The sequence below is a fragment of the Colossoma macropomum genome, unplaced genomic scaffold, assembly GCF_904425465.1.
Source record: "Colossoma macropomum unplaced genomic scaffold, Colossoma_macropomum, whole genome shotgun sequence".
Classification (NCBI taxonomy): domain Eukaryota; kingdom Metazoa; phylum Chordata; class Actinopteri; order Characiformes; family Serrasalmidae; genus Colossoma; species Colossoma macropomum.
Window position 1 is genome coordinate 33,871,118 of NW_023494805.1, and position 25,982 is coordinate 33,897,099.

A 25,982-nucleotide genomic window follows, 5' to 3' on the forward strand; every position below is an offset into this window, starting at 1 on the left:
ATGAAAAGGTCAACAGTCAGCGCCTATCACGGTACAGGGGTGTGTTACGGGGTAACCTGCACATCTGTGAAAGTACCATTAATGCTGATGGGTACATGCACATTTTGGAGCAACACTTGCTGCCCTCTAGACAACATCTTGTTCTGGAACATCCCTGCTTGTTTCAGGCAAGGCAATGCCAAGCCACACTCTGCTCAAGCTGCAACAGCATGGTTTCATAGTAAGAGAGCGCAGGTGCTCAACTGGCCTGCCTGCAGTCCAGACCTGTCTCCAACATGTGGTGCATTATGAAGCAAAATATACATCAATGGAGACCCCAGACTGTTGAGAAGCTGAGGTGTTTGTCTCTCTCTGAAATATGCTGCTTTTCTACTAAATAGAAGATCATCCTACTTCATCAAGTCAACTCTGTATTAGCAGCAGAGAAAACTGAATATTCTGTAGTTAAAAAAAAAAACAGTACCTTCGGTCACACCAAACCACCAAGTTTCTACATTATTATACAAAGCAGACAGCCAGTTACTGATAAAGAGTAGGTTGACCATTTGCATTCAAAAATGTAGCCTGCTTAGACTAAACTGGAGCACAGATAGTGGAGAATTGTCTACAGCTTCACAATAGCACCAGTTACATGGCACAAAAACACTCTGATAATATTCAAGAGATTCCTCCCAAGCTGCATTATGTAAGAGATTCTTACTTTATCCTCATTCAATCTTTAACAGGAATGACAGAATATATCTGCAAACAAACAAGGTTTTATGCTTCGGATCTGAATTACGCGTTTGAGAGCAAAAAGGCTGTTTGTCCTTAAACAACCCACATCAACTTTCTTTCATAAAACATCTACAAAAACAACCAACAGCTTTCAGAAAGTGTTCTTTCTCCCCAGAAGCTTACATATGCGAACATTCCGGACTGGCTTAACCACACAGAGGCCCTGGACCAAGACACGGTGATTCAGCGAAACTGGTTTTGAGTCACTGCACTCTTATAAAGTTTATATGTTCAAGAACAGAGATGGAAAAAGTAGAAAAAAGTTTAAAACAGTAGTGGTGAGCTTTTTTTGACAATTCTGTGACTCATGGAGAAGTGAAATGACTCATTCCTGGTGATAAATTCAAGATAAATGCTCAAAAATGAATGAAAAGATTCTTTCAACATAAGAATCCTTGCACAGCAATGCAACACAGTATTACATATTACATCACAGCACTAAAGGCAAATGAGTACATACATCAAATCTCATTTTTCTAGAACATTATAGCCTAAGAACTCTCTTAGCTTAGCCTCAAAGGGTAAAGGACAACAATCCTCAAAGCCTTAGCAAATAGAGATGAATGGAAACATTATAGAACATTGTGTCAAAAGGCCTCTGGATAGCCAGCGCTACATAAAACATTCATTCAGAGAGCGCTTCTCTGGACTAATCAGTGTATGCGAAGGATTTATGAATAATGCAACATGCCATGATGACTAATGCCACTGGAAACATCCATGCCCCGCCCAGTAACCACCGAGACTGGGTTTATTGGAAGTCATGACCAAAAATGCATGTCATTCAACGAACATACATAGGCTGGAATTGCAATTCATGGCTGACAAAATAATTGAACATTTAAATCCATTGGAAAGAAATGTAGAAAATGTCCATTCAAATATTTAAAGCTAGATTTTGTTTTGTAACTGGAAATTACCACATATGGATGTCGCTGCTTCATATTTTTTTGACAAGCCAATACTCCAAATTTGTAATAATAATCAGGTAATTTCGAAAGTAAGCAAAGCAAGCTGCTAGTTCAGCTGTCAACTAAATACCATTTTACTTTAGCTGTGTGGCTAAACCCATACACAGCTGCTGCCCCAGTTAAAAACTTTTACTTTCACTACAATTGGTGTGCTTGCATTTTGAGAGCCGCTACTATCTATAGCTTATAACGTCAATTTGATATCACTGGTTTGGGGATTTTACTGGGTAAAGCATTCTCAAATGTGTGCCTTGTTTGGTCAGCCATCTCGCAAATTTGTGACTCTCAGGTTGAGAATCATTGGTTTCCAAAACGTGCGTGTCGATTTCAGAAACGCTGACTTAGAGAACTGTTACTTGTATCAAATGAAGACAGTGTAAGACTATGAGTCTCAGTGCAAACAACAGCTTAGCTGATTTTGTTTATCCCCACTCATTCTAACTCTCTCATGCACAAAGTTTGAAAAGAGACAAAATGTACAGCGCTGCCCAGAAACATAAAGTCTCGTTGCCAGTCTAGCTCCAAGCTGATGAACAGTGTCTGGAGAGAGAGATGGAAGACATAAACATGCCACACATAAAACATCCCGGTGTAATACACTTTCTAGGCCAACAGGATCTGAGCTTCTCTTAAGAGTGGATCTGTATAAAGACCTACTGCGGTGAGTAACGGTTGCACAATGTATTGCTTATTAATCATTATCGTGATACTAGCCTTTTCAATACTGGTATCGCAGAAGGGTGCAACATGCAAGTGAGTTCCCTAATCAATCACATTGCTTTTTTCATTGTGTGTTGTAAGCATGCTGACCGATTACAGTTGCAGATGTCTAGTATTTCTGTGAGTGTTGTGATGAACCAAGATATACATTTTTTACCATTATTAACATTACATATTAAAACACATGTAGGTTCACTGGTTATTTTGTATAGCAAATAAAATGGCTATATTTGAATTGTCAACATCATGACTCCAGTTCCTATCACCACCACTGTAAATATATATGTGCCAGTAAGTTTCTCTACAATGAACCATTTAACATCAAACCACACTGAATGACTTTGTTTACATCTCAATGACTGAATTATGCAGAAACGTTCCAACTTTGGCAGAATTTTCTGTTAGGTAGATGCAAATACACACATATAGTTGCAAGCATGCACAGTCTGTGCACCACCTGCTGGAACATCAGTCTATTCCTGAAATCCCAACACTGCACTAAAGCACACTTGCCTGCATGCCATCCTGCTAAACAGAGCAATGAGGCAACTGTTTACTGCACCATTATTTCTCTACATACGAGAGCACGAGAGAGAGAGAGAGAGAGAGAGAGAGAGAGAGAGAGATAGAGAAAAAGAGAGAGTAAGAGAGATAGACAGCGAGAGATAGAGAGAGAGAGATCCTTTGGGATGCCCTGGGTTCACATAAACAAGATATCATTCTCCAATAGCAATCAAGAAGCTTTCAACATGTATTAATTCCACAGTGAGTAACAAGACACTGAGTAAGTGGATCACCACACCCCCCAAAGGCTTACTGCATTAACCCATTAGGGTACATTTTTACTCATGTTATTAGAATTTAGTTATACATAATATATTCCTGTCATTAGTTAGTATTTTTTCCTCCATCAGAGTGAGAAACAATCATAATATCTAATGATATAATCATGATATCTAATGATATGGGCTACATGGAAGCATTAGATCCTTAGCAAAAGTAATCTGGAAAACCATGAGTCAATTGTCCTGACGTGATTGACGCCACACTTAGCCATTTGATCTCGTCTCTGCGGCACAGTCCTGTCCTCAAGGACACAGGAAGCGATGAGAGGACAGTTTATGCTGCAGCACTTTTCAGCATGGCAGTGTAAAAAACACTCCACTCATGCCAGAAATACAACTTTTCCTCTGAGTCACACGTCATAGCAGCTTGGGGAGGGAGAGCAGGCAGAGGCCACAGATTAAACGCTCAGATGCAGAGACGGCACAATACCAGATCTTCTTTTCTTATACCAGTACTGATACTGAAACTTTGAATATTAACCTGATATTTTCTTTTCTTTAAAACTAGAATGCTACAAAATAAGCTATTTTGACTGAAGCACTTCAGATGGCCATTTAAACTACCACTGGAGAACTGCTCTACAACACTAATGATGTATCACTTATAATCTACAGTACTATGCAAAAGTCAGAGACCTCCCATCATTTATTTAATTTCCATTCAAAACGGCCATTATGTAGAGGTTATTCATTGTTCAGCATCAGGAAAAAATAGAACATAGAAAATTACACAGACTTCTCAACAGCTGAACATAATGATTTGATTAATGATCATTGTCGGTGCACAATCTATAGAATACAACCTTCAAAAGTTTGGAAACACCATTGCATTTTTTTGAAATTTCCACAGAAAAATACCTGCAAAATTGTTGCAAAACATACATCACTGACTTTCAAACAGTTTGGGTAAATTTTAAAATACTCAGATTCATCACAATGCCTTCCTTGAAATGAAAAGCAGATTTGTTTTAAAACTCTTTTGGGCTTTTTTTGGAAGATTTCTGAGATTATTACATAGCATTATCACTGATTATTTTTTTTATTACTAAATAAATATTACTGAATATTAATGACTGACTGAAAATAAATATTACTGATTCATATGTTATTATTAAACATTTTGAAACACTAGACATGCACAAACCTTTGATGAGCAATGTATGTTTATCAACAATACAGGAAAATGATAAAAAAATGATGCAACATGATGCATCTTGAACAGAAACACAATAACCCATTTGGCCAGAGCAGTAAATTCTCTTGAAGACACAGACAATCCCATCAGCCACAGGGGGCCAACCCACCCCACACACACATGCTCACACAACTTAGACACCTTTCTGATAGGCCCAATTCATCATAACTGCCGTGAGCACACGATCCCTTAACACACAGAGCTCTCTCTATGTGTCAATTCAATCCTATCACCCTATAAAAAGAGTTTGGTGTTCAGGGAATTATAAAACATAGAGATTGATGGCAGCAGCCACTGTACTAACATGCAGGAGGATTCATTCAGTACAACAGACTAGATAGTTTATTCCATTTCTCTCATATGTCTATTGTTCAGCATACTTCTAGATTAAATATACCTCAAAACGCTACCACAATGTAAACAAAGACAAGGAGCTTCCTCATTAAAGAGGAATTCCACTGATTTTTCAAAATGTCTGCATAGTTCAATGGTTGAGATGTAAACAAAGTCATTCAGAGTGGTTTGATGTAAAATGGTTCATTGTAGAGAAACTTGCCTACTTACTTGTTTGCCTCACAATACTCTTCATGTACCTCTCCACCATGAATGTATTTTTTATTGAATGAATTAATTATGCAGAATTAAAAAACAAAGTCGAATTCCCCTTCAAACATCAACTAAATTAGGGCCAAAAACACAAATTTATCATCAGGATTGTCACCATCATTTATATTAGTAATCGTGTAAGCCACCAATTATTTTTAAATGAATCTGGTATTTAGTTTCAAATGAAAAATAAACCTTGTAGCAAAAAAATGCATAAAAAATTTGTTCATCATGTTGTTTCTTAGAGCAGAAAGACAATTTAAAATATAAATGATCATTATGCTAGCTACAAAATAAACCGAGGATTCAAAGAGAAGAAGGAACCGTTAGGCATCCCTAATAGTTATTATGAGCATCATGAAACCAAAATTCCTGAATTTTAGGGCAGGCATGTCCCCCTGTCACTCCTATCAATGAAGGGTCCTAAATTATTTCTGTATATATTACAGATCTACTCAAGTACAGCACACTTAAACATCTTCATTCTTTCAAATTCATATAACAGGACCTCCATCTCCTCAGCAGCTCAGCTCCTGCAAAACTGCGCTTAGCTTTCTTGGACAGTAGGTCAAAGGTCATCTGAGTTACCATGGCAATAGAAAGCCTGACCAATCACAGACTAGAGAGGCATGAAACACCTGAGCCCTGAGTGACCAGAAAAGGTCTACTTTCAGAAGCTGCCCCTACAGCTGTGAGTGACTCATCAATGAAGTCCTGACATCTTGGATGCTAGCGCTGTATTGAAGTGGCGGCTATATTTTATCATTTTATTTCAACTATTGAATGTAGTGAAGCACATTTTAAGGTGTGACCTTGTTTATCAGCTCTTATTATTCCACAATATCAATATACATATAACTGGACATCTCAGGACAAATTAAATCCTAACTGTTAACTTTAAGAAACCCCTTTGGACTGCAGATACAGTATGAAACCTTTACTCTGCATCTCTTTACCCCTTAAACTTTTCAACTTGACTTTCATGCCAAGACATCATGTGCTCGATGTCCTCTGTAGAATTAGCACTTAGTTGCGCTTCACTTCACCAGGCTGCCAAAAGCACTTAACAGCCTTAGCGCGACATTGAAGTTTTAATCCTCCATATTCCCCAACGTTTAGCCAAGATAATCAAATGGGTTTGTATTGATTCCAGCAGTGCCATAGGAACAACTCATCTCAGAGTCATAGCTAACAAATCTGCCTATGCTCCAGCCCTCAAACCCACATATTATGTTATGATTACATAATTTGAGCACAAAACTGATTTTTCATCCAACTTGTGGAGCCTTCGCTATTGTCATTGAGACCACTTGAGGCTTTATAACTTTCAGTACTATATCTAATACCTCTATTAGACATTATTAGACATTTCTCAAAGTGGAAGTCTCATCGGTTAAACATCGACAAAAACTGCAAGCAGAGTGCCCTTCAGAACTATGCAGTCTGTTGGTCTGCTGCTAGTTTTTAGACCAGCATAGCAGTCCAAGCATAAACTATAGAAAGGCTTTGTATAAAACACTTAAGCAAGACCACCAAGCAGCAAACTTAAAGCAGCCAAATTGGACAGAGATCAGTCCTTAGGAACCTTCAACACGCGCCATTTTGCAACTGGATATCTCTGGACGGCTGCCTGGTAGTACAAACAACTCAAAGAGGTCGGCAAACACCACCTTGAAAACAGCAACAAAATGATATCTAAACAAATACTGCATGAAATATAGTTAAAACCACTCTGGCTGCAGATAAAGCCACCCAGGAGCTCAAAGATCAAGGTTATATCTGACACGGTACAGGAACCTGATTAAGAAACTTACTGCAAGTACTACTACAGTACATTCAGTGGACAATGCCAAAACATGGGTCCAGCTGTAGGTCCAAAGCACCAAGCAGTGAAGCGGAGATGGAAAGTGTCCAATAGGCTTTGCAGATTCTTACCAAGGATTCAGTGCTCTGACCCTGGTCAGAAACATAACTTAGATAAGAGGTATTCCTCTCAGGACTGTCCTTTGTTTCCTTGCGTGTCTTATGCATAGCTGCATTGCCCATGGCAACTGCAAATCAGCTTCACGTCATTAAAAGTTTAAAATAAAAAAAGTTGGAAATAAGCTAATACTAACTAGAAAAACTAATACTAATTATTGCTAAACCTAAAATCTTGCTCCTCCTTACAGTCCATTCCTGTGTCCAGCAAGGGACCGCCACACTATTCTTCCTCACTTGTCTCTTTGCTAGTCAAACATTCAGCACCTTCCATAAACAGAAAAGCCAACTAACTGCTGCTAGCCACTGGGTGCTAATGCTTCTCCTTCATTGCTAATTTGAGCCTCAGCTATTTTTACTCCCACCAGCCCAGCTATGCATGTGAATGGAGGGTCAGCCGTGTGTTTGGGACAAGGGGACAGAGTTACACAGCCAAGAGGCTCGGGATAGGACAAGGCTGAAGGCGGGAACCACTGCTATGTAATGGAACCCTATTTGCCAGCTTTGAGGGTTGCCAACTTCATCTGACAGCAATGCAGGAGGTTTTATTTACTGGAGTTACATACATAACCTTAGGAAAGAAAAGAAACAAAGTAAAAAGTGACCTCCCAGACAACAATGAGATCAGATGGAAAGACGAAGGAAACTTTTGCTTCAGTCTCCTGCTGCTCTGATATTTCTCCTGAGCGAAAGGCCTCTCTCACGTCTCAACATAAAGTCTCCCGAGCCATCAAAGAGAAACGCTGGAGCAATAAAATGATCCTCTGGGTAGCTAGCAGTGTGTGACTTCTCATTAAACGTATTTCATGTATAGAAATGTCTCATTCTGCTCTCCTCTTTAGCTCCTCCATCACAGTATCTTTGCAGTTCACTAAATAATTAGCTAGCTAGTTAAGCTAGGCTGCTCACACAATATATTTTATAAGTCAGTGCTTTCCAGATTTTTTTCTGTTTACAGAGTAAAAGATGCATTTTACTTTGATTTTATCAGGGGTAGAAAAAGAAATCTCCTATATATAAAAGAGTACTGTTACTGATATGCATCCTTCCGGCTCCGACTCACCCAGGGACTCCATTTCCCAGAACCCTCTGGGAGATCACATGACTGTAGAACCTCCTCAATCTACCAATTACCATTCTAAAATCACCTAAATACTGATATGTTCCACCTGCTCTGTTTGCCATGTGACGAGTTTAGTTTAAAAGCCCAGGCTTTAGATTAGTTTCTTTGCGAGGAATTGCTTCTCATAGTAGAGCTACTGACCATTTCCTGTTTGCTATTGTTTGCCATTTAGTGTGTTTGGCCTAATTTCTGTTTTACCGCGAGCGTCTGGCTGGTTCTATCATGTTACAACTGTATTGATAATTAACTTGAGTTAAAGTATTTATAAAGGAAATTACTCAAGCAAGAACATTTCCTCTAGATCTTTTTGAGGCTGAGTGATAGACCCTTCACGACTACCAGTGTTGTCACATGTACATGAGTACAGGTGTTATGAAAGGCATGTGGGACCAGGATAATATCAACAGAATTATTTTTAAAAATAGTGAATAAGCTACATATGTGATTGCACCAAGTTTTACACTCTCAAGAAGTGCAATTGTGATTGATTAGAGTCATTTATAGTCAGTTAATTTATACAAAAACAATTAATGTGTGACTGAACGCCTTAAATTTCATACTGGCCCAGGGTCAATTCCCATATCTTTCTATAGAAATTTACAAGAATATCTTTAATTGTTCCTTTAAGCAGTACCAAATACTGTTTGTACTGTCATGTCTAAGGGAAAGCTCAAAAAAATCTGATCTTTATTAGGGCTTGAAGAATGCCATTGGAAGTTGATTGCTTATATCTGCAAAGATCCATAAGGGGGAGTTTTCAATGATTTGCCTTGTGGATAAAACGGCAAAGACGAAACACTACTTTTGATTTTGATGTCTTTGACAATGACTGAATTATGTAAAACTTGAATAAAGAGGGTGGATTTCCCCTTTAATAAAGAGCTTTAAAATGAGGAAATGGTAAACATGATGACTTGAGTATGTGTGATGTCATGGATGTGTGTGGGGCATAAGCTGAAGACATTCAGGTTCATTTAGCTGGAGGATGAGATCAATTAACATGGCTGAAATCATGCCACACACAGCAAATTAGGACCCATGGCAGCCCAGGGAAATGCCTTCCTAAACTCCAGCTCTTTTTGTCCCCTATACAGCGCAGTAAAATGATAGTGGCTGATGAATGCCAGCCCTTTGTGCTATAGCACATTATGCTATTCTGGCCTACCAAATCATGCTAAACTATGCAATATTGCACAATGCAAGGCTTACAACACAAGGCAAGGCTAAAATTACGTACCTCTCAGCTCATGCTATGGACTCTTGTGCTAGCTGCAGCCCTGAATATTGATCATGGAGCAGCCAGATGAACCTCCCACCAAATGTATTGATCCGACTCTCATGGTCAATAATACGCAATTCATTTACCTCTTGACCCCTAGAGTGATTCTTCTCATCTCTAACAATATAAAGTGCTTCTCCTTGGGGATCTGTTAAGCCTGGTAACAGTATGCATAACAGTTTGTACGTGGGTGGCCGCTTACCAGAGGTAAATGCCCCCATTCTCCACATTAGCCATTGAAAAACTTACCACATGATCAAACAACCCATTAGACAATACACTGTTTCCCCCTAAATATTTCCCATTCAATTAACTATTCAAACGTGAGACATAAACTCAGCTTCTTCAAAAAAGCTCAAGTCTATTCCAAAACAAAGTACAAAGACCAACTAGAATGTTCCACTGAAATATTTCTTAAGAAAATAATTTCATATACTGAAACATGTCTGTAGAAGTGGGCTGACCCAGAAGAACAGTTTAAATAAACACACAGTTTTGTTTCTATCATAGTGTTAAGCCAACATGCTCGAGGCCATGAAAACCAAGACTGACAGACCTGGTTTTCTTCTGCACAGATCAATAACTACAAGGGTTTCTAATTATTTTTGTTTCACTATACACTATTAAATTCTTTGCAGCTTTGAAGTGTGATTTGAATTTAAATATAACCAGAGTTATAACACAAAAATATACCTACTACCATCATATCAACAGCTTGTAACTCTATTTTGACACCATTTAGAAATGCTAGCTGCCCCTTACATTGTGTAAACATTTGAAGATGAATGGGCCAATAGAAAAGATTCAAAATAACTTTCAGCCAAGTCCAGTCAAAATGAATACATTAACCATCACGATATATGTTGTAAACATGCCTACTTGCCTCTTACAGCAGTGCTGTAAGTCCCTAAAGCGAAACATCCTGGTTTAAGGACTAAGAAAACCCCCATCTGATGATGAAGACTACAAAAGCCTTGAGGGTGGGCTGTTTATTTACATTCCCTTAGCGATGCATGAATAATCAAATTTTATTTTCAATTAAACTTTTGGCTCCCCCGAATACGAAAACAAGAGAATCAAGATAAAAAGATTATTGTGCTATATCCATATCACAACGATGCTCTCATTTTGTCTTGTGTTATAAATTCAGTGCACCCCCTAATTTTTATTTGTTTTTCGGTCAACGAGTAACTGTGTTAAATAATCGTGATCACAACATTGACCAAAATAATTGTGATTATGATTTTTGCCATAATCAAGCAGCCCTACTTTCCCTGGCTAGCTCTCTAACTGAATGATTCCTTTAACAAAGAAAAAAGTTTGATGAACAATTGAAGCTAGTGCTACATTACTACTGCTAGCTACATCAGAGTCAGGATCTGGTGAGTGCCATAGAGATTCCCAATGATTGTGTGATGTATTTGTGTTATGCATGCTGGGTGTTTTAGTGAGAGAACACTGATGGATGACAATACCAAAACGATATAAAACTGTCAAACCAATGAGGCCGAGGGATATAACGCTGCACAACAGAATACATAACATAACTACATAACATGACAAATAACATATTAAACTGTAGTTTTTGCCCCTTTAATGAACATTAACAGTTGACGTTTTTTACTTCTTCTGTAAAACCACAGTTTCTGCGATACGGTGTTTTATAATGACCTACTAACTACCTTCAAAATGGGTCTCTAGTTAGAGATGCCATATAACCAAATTACTTCCATTAATTTCATCCTATTACTCATTTCTCCATCAGTCCTTCTCTGTGAGATCATCCTTAAGCGGGACATCATCAAATTATGAGAGTCATATTACCATCAGTTATAGGCTAGCATGTGCGCACAGTAAACAGATGTGCTCTAATCACAACTCCACGGCAAGCACCTTCAGAATCACCAATCTCTCATGTTACTCCGCCCCTTACAAATGACCACGCCTCAACACTGGGCTAACCACCACCTTATCCTGAGAGGGGATTTTGTTTTAATTTCCCCCGCACTGCAACCAAACTGCAGGGTATAATCTTTTGCTAGGAGCAGACAACAAACGCCTTTAATCTGTAGTAAACCATATGGTCAGAGATAGAGGGAGCAGGCACTGAAAAAAAAAAAGACGCTCTCTCCTGCTGTGGTGGGAATGCATCTGTGCTACTGATGACAAATTACTGGATGGCATTCATTAAACATCAGCAGATCTGTGTATTATAAAGAAATGCATCTAGTTATCAAATGAAGATATCCTGCGCAATATGGACAAAATATTCCATCCATGTTGCAACACATAAAGGTAGCAATATACACTCTAGTATGTCTTTCCATTACTGAAATATGCCTTCAACAACCACGAGTCACATAAAATGGTAATAATGGACTGGATTTTTAAGACTCATATAACAACAAGTAAAGCATATACATTATCTGGCAATCCTTAAAATTATGATGTACTCTAACCTTAAAAGAGAAGGTGTAGCACTTAAAGTTGCCTGTTTTGTGTTTATCCAGCACAAGAACATAGAGTTAGGCCTAGCTTTCTAGAAAACAGTTCAGTACATTTCTTCATAGTATTAAACTACAATGTCTATTTTACTTGCTTGGTCAGAGAACAAAAACAAAGAATGGCACATTAAACAACAGATATAAAATGGACTACAAAGGCACTGCATGGTCCATAAAACCTGTGGACCTCAGGAGGAAAATATGAAATGCAAAAAAAATGCAGGCTATGGCCACTAACAGTGCCTACTGTGATGAAGACTAGAACAGAAAAAAGAATTTGCTATGGCTTTTTTAAATTGCAGCATCAGTGGGGATCCTCGATTCGTCATTAGGCTAAGCGTGTATCTGCAGAAGGGTATGTGGGCTACATATTTGACACAACCTTGCTCATTTCAACTACACATGTAGTCCTTAACTCTCTCTGTAACACTCCAAAGAGTGACTGGTGCCATCCTTGACATCTCTCACAGCTACGAAAGTGTATAGAGAAAAGTCTGAGGCTGTGTTTCCATAGCAACTCAGACGGCTGTACTGGATGCCTATATTACAGAGCTTTGATTTTTTCTCCTCTGTCTTCAGCATTTCATCTGGAATAGCTCAGTGGCATGCTGCGTAGTGGAAGTATATGAACTACGCAGGAGCACACAGCAAAACGCATTTGAAGTAGTGAAAATGCAATCCTGTGAGACTGAGATGTTAAAAGCTTAGGCATTCTTTAATCACTGAGGCATTGCTCTGCTAGCAAAAAGGATCTGGGTAGCTTTCTGAAGCCTGTAAAAAGACCCGAGTCTCATACCAAGATCTCTAAATATAATGAATACACACCAGACAGCACTAATTAATCTATTTGCAGATTACAGATTACTCTAATATAGCCCAGTTCAGGCCTTTAAACAATGTGGACATTAAATACCAGGAGAAAACATATTCCATTTTCTATAAAATGCATAACAGTGACTGCATAAATACACCACAGTCCAGCGCATAACAGGGATGAATGTGTAGTTATTCCAACAGCTGGGTTATCAGATGGCCAGGCTAGCCAGTGGCCAGATGTGGAGGATTTGGGGTCAATTTGGTTTAGTAGCTAAAACCAGCAAACAAGCATGTGCCTCCAAAAGTCCTCTTTTATAGTACAGCATCCTACTGAGCCACAAGCCAACCGGACACTCCTACCAGGCCAGATGATGTGTTTTTTTCTGAGTGAATCTGAGTTTGAGTGGTGGCAGGCTCCTGACTGCCAAACCCACATGTGGGTAAACACAGCCAGCAGGGCTGCACAGTGTATCGTTTGTTATACTACAGTGAGTAATCATTTCAACATAATGAGAAAATTGAAAAATGAATGGGGGAAACTGCACTGAAATGTAAGACTACGTCACCTCGGCCTCTTTCAAGTGCCTTTCATTTACTGTCTTTCATGAAAAACTAGGGGCGCACTGACAGGGCAATCATGGAGAAACAGATATTTTATGCACATATCTGCCAATGCTGATACATAAACATCTGAAAAGTTTAATTCCAATGCTGTATATCCATTTGTAACAATTTTGGACATAACAAGTTGTAGATAAGGATAACAGCTGACATATAAATTATATTAAACACATTTTTATTTTTCTAATAAAGTTGTTATTAATCATAATATAGCTTTGATATTTCTTAAACAAAATCCTTCATTTACAAAATGTAAAAACTGGGAATTCACCCACGTGGTTTAGCATTAAAAAGACATACAACATTTGAAAATAAAATGCAGACATTTTATCACAGTAATCCAGCATCACCTAAACATTCTGCTATTCTGAGGTTAAATAAATAGGTCATCAAATATTGGTTTGAAATATTCTATTCAAATCTAAACATCTGTACAATGCCAATATTTTTAAAGCAATATCTGTCCATATTGATTCCAGTATCACTGTGCATCCCTATGGAAAAAAACACTGCTATTGTCAATCTACGAGAGTAAAGCGGGAGGGAAGAGGGGGGAAGGTCTCTACACACCCATGCACAAATGACAGGGCTTTTTTTCCTGAAGCTGCTTATAAATTCTAGGGGTTAAATTGAATAGAGATTGTCATTTTGGGGGGCTTATTCTGTTAAAGCCCTGGTACAGCAGATATTAAATCATTAAATAATTCAATATTTAAAAGTCTCTTGAATAATACAAATTATTTAACAACAACAGCACATACAATATCAAAATCTATTCTTGATCTTAGAGTAAAAAATCAGATCAAACCTGAAAATGTGTATCGTTACACCCCTATTTGTGAATCACTATGACGATAACAGCCTTTGCTATATTAATATCACAGAAGTCTGTGATATACAAATAAGGCTCTAACCAATCACTGAATGTTTTATTGTGTGCTGTGACCATCCTGACCAATCACAGATGTTCTCTGGGTGTTTTGATGAAGGATAATAATTTTAGTCAAAAAAACTCTACGTCAAACTACGTCACACCAACAAGATACGTTTCTAGCAATGCAATCACAACATTGTATTTCGGACAGTTCGAGTCAGTCAGGTATTTGAGGCTGAAGCAAAAAGAGTCTCATTATTGCTATAAAACATTTAAATGGCTAAGCACTTAAACAGTTTTCATCATCAAATGTGTGAGCTTCCACACTATCCAGCTTCTCATGCAAAATTCATGGTGGGTCTGGAGTAGTCCAGAAATACTGCGCTTCCTTACAAAGAGCATGCAGATGGAACAGAACACTGCCTACCTGCTTTGAATCTTTCTACATGCCTTTATCCCAGCATGTATATGCTTTACTAATGGATCACAAGGAAGACAGCTGTATATCATTACCATCATCAATCTTATATCACAATAATTTCTTCCCAGTTTTTTTTATTTTTTACACTGTTTAAAAATGCTAGCTGTCCTTTACATTATGTAAATACTGCATAATGAATGGACCAATAGAAATGGTCCAAAATAAGTTGAGATCACTACATTAACATACACTTAAGCATGTTTTTTCCTTCTCGTATAAAGTTACCAATCTTGGAGATAAAAGATTTGGTTAGCCTTCGACAGCATGGACAATATGATCATGTTGAAAAGACCAAGAAGACTCAAAATTTTAATGCACAATGTGCTCACAGCTTCTCTTACTCACGATATGGTACGTGATGTGTTGCGTGTTATCTAATATGTGCATACAGAGGAAGCCAAAGTAGAATAGGCTTAAAAATTAAGCTGTCTGTCTGGCTCTTCTCATCTGCACTAACAACTGATGGAAAAGTGCTAGTGAAATGGGACCTATTTTCAGCTCTTTTATCCTCTCAAAGGCCACCCAGCAAATATGCCTTCAAATTATGCTCAAATTTAATACACATAATGTACTGTACATTAACAGCAAAAGCCTCAGACACCCAACAGGCCCACAGAGAGTATTATATACTCAAGCTTTTCGATGCACAAATAAAAACTGGATGTAAACATATTACAGTAACAACTATGGATATAGATATTAGAAATAATTTTGAGAAACACAGATGCTGAATGGAGAAAATATTGACATTTCCAAAAAGGGGCACCACCCTTTAAAATAAACATTAAAACATATCACGTTCTTAGGATATCATGTTTTTATTTGATTCATTATGGGTTTATTATTCTTAATACTGTACTGTGCTTACCATTTCTTTAATGTGGGACATTGGGCCTAAATGTCTGTAATATCTGGCTAGTAACCAGAGTTTCTAAATGACAAGTAAAGCAGGAAAGAGACAGGAATGGACCAATGAAGTGATATAAGAACATTCAGTGATATAAGAAAAGTAACGAAGTAATCAAGTTATCACAGAAAAAAGTGGGAGAGTGTAATTAGTAAAATTGCATTCTGATACAACTGCAGCAGAATATGGCTACTGTTGTCATAACCACCAAGCAAAAGTACAGCAGTGCTAAAACTGTTCTCTCGATCTTGCTTTTTAATTTCACGACTCATTGATTAGATGACAGAGGAAAAAACTTTGCAAAGTAGCTGTCTACTGTGTGGAAGTGTAAAATCAGTGAAAAGACAGCCAGTACTTCACCCAGTATATTTTGTAAATTCATCTGACTGTGTCCTGCCCTCTTCTTTCACTGAAGTTAGTAACATCCTAATAAACCTTTTGTCATCCCCATGTACTACATTCATTATTAGCAGTTGCACCAAACTCAATTTCCAATCTTCAGCTACAGCACCTTCAAAGGAACACCCCCACCAGATGCACACTGAAAGTTTACTTACTCTCACAAAAGTTTTCTACATAATAGAACATGTAGCAGCTAACTCGGTCTTACTGTGGCAAGTTCACCAAATAATATATATGAAGTGTTTCTCATCTGACCTACGTTAGCCTAGCACATTATTAAGCCACGCTATTAGCTGCTGTGCCCATTTGAGTCACAGTTATGTGCTGCTTGTCAAGTATTGCTTACATACTGAAGACAGCATACAGGTCTGAAGGACAGTAAAATGCTGAGAGGGGTATCTGAAAAAGTTAAAAGCAGTGAAAAGCATGTGAGTTTGGCTGGTTAGGTACACTGTTAGAAATAAAGGTTCTGTGCAGGTACATTTTCGGTTCATCAAGGTACCAAAAATGAAAATGTTCCCTCAAAGGTACAACAGTGGGTTTAAGGTCCAATTGTGAACCTTAAATAAGTTTTTTCCCAGGTGACAAGTACATATTTTTATCTCTTCATAACCTATTAGACTTTTATTCAAAATTACCTTATATTTCTGATAAAGTAATCTTTCCAAATAACATTTTTCCAAAACAGCCATTCTTAAAATACCAATTCTCTGTATTTCTAGTAAAATGTATGACTCGTGTCATTGGCTCAAATTTTGGTGAGGAATGTCTTTGTCAAAGATGGCAGCATCCAAAACATGTACTTCAGGACAGACATGCACCACTGAGCAAATCCTATTCAAATGAATAGATGCTAATGCTAGGTCCTACACTACCACCAGAAGTTGGGTGTGGCGGGCAGTGTGTGAGGATTTTATGATTACTGAAAGCATACAGAGTATTTGGAAGCCATGTTTCAAGCTCTTTGGCTTAATAGCCTGAAAGTGTACAGGAAGTTTGGTGGTTTTAGCTTTAAAGCCAAAGAGCACTGAATAGGACCTAAGGAACGGGGCACCTAAAGGAACAGGGGCATATTGTGGGCAATTTGTGTGAAATCATTCCGTTCTGTAAGGAAAATATGTTGAATATGGGTTAATGTCTCTTCTGCACACCACAGTATCATTAAACTACACTTTACCTTTAGCCTCACTGCTATAAAATAAATTGGTGTTACATAATCAATTACTTGGCCCAGTGAAATGCCCTTTCAACAGTGCATCTACTGTTTGGCGGTGCCCCAGATTAGAACAAGTAAATCATTTTTACAGCTCTGTCTTCAACTGTTGGTGATCATCGCTTGTTTAAAAGCCTGTTATCTATGTAATAATCAGCTTAGAAAATAACTGACAACTACGGTAGTAGTGCGTGAAGCAGCATTAGGCCTATAGAGTAGCATATGTAGTATGTTACTGATACTAACTCCAAGAAAAAAAAACCTTTGTATATCAGTACTCGGCAAATAAATATTCTGATTCTAATAGACTCCATACAAAAAGAAAGAGATGGGCATATGTGAGATACATTTTAAATATGTATTTAATATGTTTTTCAAACACCAAAGTACAGTAGGAAAATATTAGTTTTTGGCCCTTTTCATACATTTCCAAACATATATTATAAGCAGGGAAACGTATATATCAGCAGGGAACATATCATCGCTGTCAAAACAAAACCTTGTACACTGTTAGAAATAAATGTTCTGTGCAGGTACGTATTTTGTTCATCAAGGTACAAATAATGTAAATGTACCCTCAAAGGTACAACAGTGGTTTTAAGGTCCAATTGTGAACCTTAAATACGTTTTTCCAGGTAAAAAGTACATATTTGTACCTTTTCACAACCTAATGTTTTAAAACAGAACAATAAAATAAAAAGCCTGGAGACGAGACGGGGTGTGTGGAGTCAATACTACTTAGAATATATTTCAATGGCTTATGGTACAATTATGTTCCCTGACTGAAGGTACTGAGATGTACCCTTGAGGGCCCCCCCCCAGTGACAAGAGTGATACTGCCCCAGTGACAGTTTCATACCTTTATTTCTGAGAGTGTATTTCCAAAAAAAATAAATATATCCTTACAGGAGCAGAACAAAATGTTCTTAACTTTCCATGTAAGTTAAAATACAAAATTTCATTCTATGTAATTTTGGAGTATTTCTATTGGTTCATACATCAAGAAATTCTGACACAGTGTAACAAAAAAATGGAGGTTTTGTCCTGACAGTGATGATATAGACAAAGTAAAGTCAAGATTATGACCACTCATGTGTTGGCACTGAATATTCATGCATATATTCAGTGGGATGGTTTGCTTTTTCTCCCACAGACTAAAAAAGCAAGACACATGAGACACAAACCCTGACTAATCAGCAATTTCATAGTTATGACAAACACTTCCATAAATACATGCAAAACCACTAGTCCATGACAAGAACAGCAACCATGCCGCAACATCTACAGGCTCTCCCTCAAGAAAAATTCATAGACAAGTGTAATGGAATATTTCTTCATATATGGCAATGGCAAAGAATAAGCTGAGCCTGGGAGGCGAGACAATTTCTTAAAGCTTTATAATCTCCTTGGAAACAGAACAGAGGTGAGAGTTCTTATGGGAGTGACTGTTAATGTGGTATATTTCAGTACGCAAACATTTCTTCACTGGTCTGTCCCTCATGATACAAGCGCTTTCTTAAACAAACCAACAAACCCTTCATCGATCATCAGGAGACAGGCTTACACTATTAGCATTAGCAAGCGCTAAAGCTTGGCTGAGATATGCCCTTGATCTCAGTTCCCTGCACACGCTACCCGGCGGATTCTCAAATAAAACAGTCGCATAGCAGCAAATGTACTGCACACGTGCACTGAGCTGCAGCAGCATCACAGTAAACACGCAGTCTTTTCAACAAAACCAAGCAGGAAATTCTTTTAGACATAACGTTAGGAGAAGGTTAATGAGGGAGGATGAGATGTAGACGCAGGGAGAATGCTGAATGCTGTGGACTGAGGTTCTGGAAGTGTACGTTTCAATGCAGTGTGGGCGGCGGGGAATAATGTGACAATACTGAAACATAGAAGCAGGTGTTATATAAAGGAATGCTTGAAAAGAGTGAACGTCAACACAGTACAAACATTGCATGATAGGCGATGGAGTTAGGGAGAGAAGAAGAGAGAGAAGGGGGTAGACAGGGCAGCCCTTTAACTGCCTGAACACGCATGGTCATATCTGTTGCTGCAGTTGTGGACATGGCACCAAAAATTAAGGATTATAAAGAGGCAAATTCAATTCATTTTATTTAGTTTTACTTATATAGGTCATTTCACAGTTACTGCCCCAAAGCAGCTTTACAGAAATCAGTTATTGAGCAAACTGAGGGTGACAATGGCAAGAGCCTCTTGGACACAATGGCAAGACATAAACCTGTCCAGGTAGGTGGCTTCTAACAGAGTCTGCAGATTCATGAAGCAGATTCAACGTATACCTCTATCTCATAGGGCTTTTGCAGTAACTGTCCCAAAGAAGCTTTTTATAAACTTATAATGAGCATGCGGAGGGAGACGGTGTCAAGAGAAATTTAGAAGAACCTTGAGAGCAGCCAAGACTCAAAAGCGAAGCTGATCCTCCACCAGATAGCAGAATTGAGATAAATGAGGTGTACTCAGATTAGAGAGAAGAAAGATCTGTGATATAAGAAGTCTATATATAGGTGTCTATGATACATTGTCAGAAACAGATCTAGTAGAGAACCAATTGTGTGAAATATGTACAGAGTTACTATGGTAGGTAAGGACATGGCAGGTTGTGTACAGGTTAGCAGTTTACATAGGGACTGATAGAAGCTAAATAAAGATACTAGCAGGGGTTCAGGCTGGAAGTGATGATTGGTGATTGTTTAAGAAGTGATGACTGATTGAGGAAATGGCTGGTGGGATGGTGAGGGAGGGTATGGAAGAGGGTAGTGGCGGGAGGGGGTTCATATGGGAGCGCCTTGGCCCTTGACGATGGCTGGATGGCATGGAACGAAGCCGGGTTTTTTTATCGTCGCGTACCTTGCGCCTGCGCTCGGCCCTCTCTCGAGAACGCCTCCTCCTCTCTCGCGCTTTCTCCAGTGCCTTCAGGTCGGGCAGCTGCTGCTGCTCCATCTCCACACGCGCCTTTTTGATGTGTGCCGCCGCGTGCGCCATGACGACGGCTCAAACAACGCTCACGTTCAAAAGTGAAAGGACGAGAGAAGCAGGTGAGATTTCTTTACCCGCAAGAGAGGAGTAGCACCTGATCCACTGCTCCAGCAGAACCGCAGAGACAGAGAGAGAGAGAGAGGGAGAGGGAGAGAGAGAGGGAGAGAGAGAGAGAGAGAGAGAGAAAGAGAGAGATGTGGTCCTCCCACAGCAGCTCTCTCTGAATAGCCAGCCTCCCCTCTGCAAACTACATCTAAGGTAGGTGATGGAGAGCATTTGTGTGTGGTAGAGAGAGAGCACGACAAAGAGAGAGAGCGAGAGAGAGAGAGAGAGAGAGAGAGAGAGAGGGAGGGAGGGAGAGAGAGGGAGAGAGAGACCCTGAAAGGAGGAGGGAGGGGTATGGGAATGGCATAAGCTTTAAATCAGCAAAAGTTAAGCAGTGAGAGTGAGAGACATAGAGAGAGCAGACAAGAGAGAGAGAACTATATATATATATATATATATATAGAGAGAGAGAGAGAGAGAGAGAGAGAGAGAGAAAGAAACAGAGAGCGAGCAAGCGCGTGAGAGCAAGAGGGAGAGACAGAGGGACAGACCCCTCCCTCTACCACAAGCCACTGTTAGTCGCTTTAGCACTCAGTTGTGTCATTACCAATCATCAGAAACAGCACGCGACTGTTCCACCAATCACGTTTATTCGGAGCTCCTAATAGGGGAACACACAGGCGTCAGCATCCGAACTGTACCCACTCACTGTCAGGACAGACAAACGGGTGCAGCCATGCGTGCAGAACACAGAGGGGGAAATAAAAGATTAAAGGCACCTCCCGATCCCCCTCCTCATCCACCGACTCCCTCCATCCCCCTCTCACACCCATCACTGGGAGAGAATGGTGCGGTCCGCAAACGCTAGTTGTGATTTCACAGCTCTCAGTACAGTTCGTGACACAGTCCTCTTCTGCTGTCCTGCTTTCTTCCTCCTTCATCTTTTTTCCTGTGTTTGTTAGCCCTCATTTGTAAGAAAGCAGTCTAAACGCAGAAGATGAAATACACAATGGAAATGAGTTGTGATGTAAAATGTATGTATTTTTGTTTACATTGTGAAAGAAATCTACATATTCTTCAGTGACGTCACTGTAGAGAAGCTGATGACCACCAACTAGCCAACTTTACTACAGTCAATTCAATAAAACTGCCCACCTACTACCATAATAAAAGACTTTTTTTATATATTAACCACAGCACACACTGCTTACCTTCATTTATCTGGCTTGCATTAGTTACTATAACAACTGATTAGCACACCACGGCAGATAAGAGCTAATTAATGACAGTCCTAATTTTTCCAGCACTACGAATAAACGTCTGGGGATGTTTGTTTTCTTTACCATGTTCAAATACTACTACTCGCCAGCTAGGTAAGTAGCCTATAAGAACTATCACAGCTCAGCTGTTCTCACCATCAGGAGAAACAGTAGAGCAAGCTTATGCTGTGTTTATACATTGGAGCATGTCAACGTCATGCTGCTGGTGATAGCATCCGTGAAAATTTTAGCATCTAAAGACAGCTTTGTCAGGATCTTTTATTTATTTAAGGTGGAAAAAGACATGAGGATACAAGAACATAGCACACTTGGCTATGGCATTACACTATTTTTTATGGTCATGTATCTCAGTGGGCCTGGCTTTGAAGTGGGATGGCCTAGGCCTCCTCAGGCCCCTCCATAGCTACACTCCTGCTATCTATTTGTGCTGGAAAATGTATTTGTAATAAAATGATCAAAATGCAATAGAAGAGCAGAATGTTTTCTAATAATAGCAATTTTGGTAAGTGTCCATTTAAAGTCATTTGTTTAGAGAGTGTCGCAGCGTTCCTCTGTGGTGGCATTTAGATCTGGACGGTTTATCTGTCAAAGAATGTGTGTTCGTGAGCATGTGTGTGTGTGTGTGTGTGTGTGTGTGTGTGTGTGTGTGTGCGTATATGTGTGTTTCAATTCATCAGTGAAGAACATGCTGTCTTTTTGTCTGCCAAAAGGTCCAGCTGCACTTACTACTGATAGGCATCAGAACACACATCAAAAATGTAGTGTAATTCTGTTCATTGTGATAATTCACCAATGTTAGTGCCATTTAAACAAACACAGCCATGCTCCATTACCCTCTTCACAGAAAACTACATTACCCACAATGCAGTACACCTTGCTAATCCTTTCTCCATGATCCAGAGCCAAAATAAAAAAATCCACTTACTGCATGTTGAGTAAGACACACCCAAGTCTTTGTTTACCAGTAAATACACTCAGACAGCAGAGACAACAGACAATTTTTCCAGTCCAGTTTGAAATACAATGAAAATAAATTCACAAATACTGTCACTGTTTCCCAAATATATGGAGGTTCAGCAAAATAAAAGCACCAACAGTGAGACACTCCTTATATCACAGGTGCAAAAACAAGCACAGTTCAGACTGCAAGCTTCAGCACATCAGTTTGTTCAGTTATGGCGCCATCTGCTGCCTGTCTGCAATACTCACATGAAACAGTAAACAGCATGAACATGACAGCCTGTACTTCTGCTTTCAGAAGTTGTACAGAGTGGCTCTAAAAGCAAATGAATACCAATTTGACCATTATTAACCCATTCATGTCCAACAACAATTGTTAAAGATTAGGAAAAATGTCACAGAATCTGTTGTGATTGAAGTAAAATGAGGAAATTCTATATAGTTTGACCTTAGATGATTCCCTAACAGTATTCATTTAAATTTAGTTGATTGTATGTAATTTTACATACTATTTCTCACAATCAAATTTGGAATTTCTATTGTTTTGTTAAAAATCAGTAACCCCATGAGATCAAAAAACTGAATTAAATCTGATAAATGAAGTGATTAAGAAATACAGCATACAGAATAATACTGCACAGTCTTATGAGACAGAAAACTGTGCGCAGCTACATATAGATCTTGAGGAATGTCCACCTTACTCAGATCCAACACAGCTGTGTGACACATTACAGCTAAACACAGCACTACAGCCGAAACAGACGAAGACAAAAAAGTCCGGCACACAGCTACATGCCATCTGAGTGTGAAGTTGTCATGAAATTCAAAAGCAACATCAAATACACGCAGTTGCGTTTAGACCCATTTAGCTCATACATACAATCACATTCAGCCAGTGAATCAACAGTGAAACAGAGTGAATGTAAACTATGTATAGTCACAGAGAGAACATACAGGCTTATCATGTATCATGCATTTTACATACATGATACGATGATGATGGAATCACTCATTAGTATCAGCAAATGGTTGTTTAAAAATTTTTATCAGCAACATACAGATCATTAGATCTGAAAGATATTTCTAACCGATATTGGGTGGCATAGATTTTACTGTAATGCAAATCCAGGTGGATAAAGTCCCTATTTCAATGTTTATAAAATGTCCATATATCAGCATCAGCATGAACAGATAAGAGAAAAAAAATGATTTTGGAATTGGCCTAGAATTCCTCTATCAGTGCACCCCTAGTATTTTCCTTTCTTTCTATTTCTTTTTTACATCAGGATGGATCACTCTGGCTCCCTAATCTCAAAATCCTGGCTGAGAGAGAAAGACAGAGAGAGAGAGAGAAAGAGAACAGATGGCTTTCTTTTTTTTGACTCTGCTGGCATGTATTGAAATCGTGGCAGCAATACTGCCTGATTCAGTGAGCCAAGCGAAGGAAAGATGGCAGGGAAGAAGAAGTCAGAGAGAAGGCAAACTCCTATCTATCTATAAGCATGCAAAAATACAATGCAACACTTATTTCAACACATGCAGGTAAGACATCAGGCTGGTACCCTGAAGGAGGACATTGTGTGATCAGCAATAAGGGGTTTAGTTTAGATCAGTTTGAGGTGCTTGTTCCCCCAATCCCCTTCTGTCACACATGCAGGCCCAGCGTCAGGGGGTCATTTAGTGGGGCACCAACCAATCTTCATGCTCTTTTTAGTACCTCATGCTTCTAATAGTGGCAGGCAAAAAAGCATACACACACACACACACACACACACACACACACACACACACATATATCTCTCTATGTACATATGTTGGTTTTCATGACACAACAAAAACAGTTCATATAAAATGGTATGTTTTTGCAGCTTTAGTTCTGTATATGGACAGTATGGAAAGGGAAGTGATGAGTATGTTTAAAAAATTGTTTACATACAACAGAAACTTCTATTTTCATGAATAAGCTCAAGTTATAGGTGTAAAATTGCATAACTGCACTGACCACAGTCTCCATCCTTAACAATAACTACAATGTATTACATGGACAAGTTCTAATAACATCAGTCCTGAAGTGCAGTTCCACACTCATTCACTAGCTGACGTTAAATAAGTACAGAAATCTATCCATCTATGCTTTATGCATAGTGACTCTTCTGACTGTCACCCATGAGATGCATGTTTGTCAGAGAATAAACAGTAATTTACCAGTTCACAGAGACAGAAGTTTGAGTCAAGAAGATCAGGAGCATTTTAGTCTTTGCCTCTGAGTGTAAAGGAGGCAACAGGATATGTGTGTGTGTGTGTGTGTGTGTGTGTGTGTGTGTGTGTGTGTGTGTGTGTGTCTGTGTCACTATGTGAGGAAAGGGCGACAGGGGTGACTCATGGATTACACCGGTGATGCCATCTGTCTGACCACACACACACAAAGAGGAACTATCCATCTACCTGGCACACAGCCCAAAAAGAAATACAGCCACTAAAGATTAAAATACTAAACTTCACTCTCACATTTCACTTCAGACGATATTTTGATATGAACTGTTACCATGATAACCAGGATGTACTAGTAAAATGAGAAATTTGTTTTCATAAAACAGATTGTGGTTCTAAAACCTGATGAAAGAGTATTCAAAGATAACTTAGTAAAGACTAGGTGAACAGATGTCTTCCAAGGATATAAGTAAATGATCTACTACCGTCATCATATCTTCAACAGTATAACGCTGATTTGACTCGCAGCTGTGCACATACACCATACTGTAGCATGCTCCTTCTCTTCCTGACAAAAGGACAATTTTCTATTGTCCATTTCAAAATTGTAACCCTTTTCATTCCAACCAAAACAAAACACTGAAATGAAAGTAGAACTGCAACATGTGTGGAGTTTTAATACCATAAGCATGATGATTCTCTTACTCACAAAAAAAAAAAAAATTACAGACATGCTCTTCATTAGCTCCTAGAAATCATTAGAACCTGAGGGTTCTCCACTTGTGAATATAAATAATAAACATAACACTCTTTTCCAACTGCATCACAAGAATTAGCCTACATTGGTGTCCCTGACCAGCAGGAAAGCATTTCAGATCCCAGCTACTGAATGTATGGAAATGTATGGAGATGTATTCACTAGAATCTGTGTACAGTGCTGTGATCCAGTGGGTGCATGTGATGTAACACATTAACATGAAGCAGTGAGTCCAGCACACATAACCACATACAAGGGTTGCACAATATATTGTTTGGTAACTGTTATCACATTACTGGTGTGAACTTTGCAGACGGTCGCAATATGCATATGAGCCCTCTAACCAAATACAATGTGTTCTACTCTGAGCTATAATCAGTCTGACCAATCACAAATGCTCCACATGAGT

General features: G+C 38.9%; 1 protein-coding gene across 1 annotated transcript in view; it reads right to left on the minus strand.

Annotated features, from left to right (window-relative positions):
* ank2b (ankyrin 2b, neuronal) overlaps positions 1 to 7,447 on the minus strand; it is a 104,838-nt gene extending 97,391 nt beyond the window's left edge. The window contains 2 exon segments of the mRNA XM_036596499.1: positions 7,050 to 7,165; positions 7,284 to 7,447. Coding sequence (XP_036452392.1) covers positions 7,050 to 7,165; positions 7,284 to 7,290 — 123 coding nt within the window. The 5' untranslated portion in view covers positions 7,291 to 7,447.
* Positions 7,448 to 25,982: the final 18,535 nt, after the last annotated feature.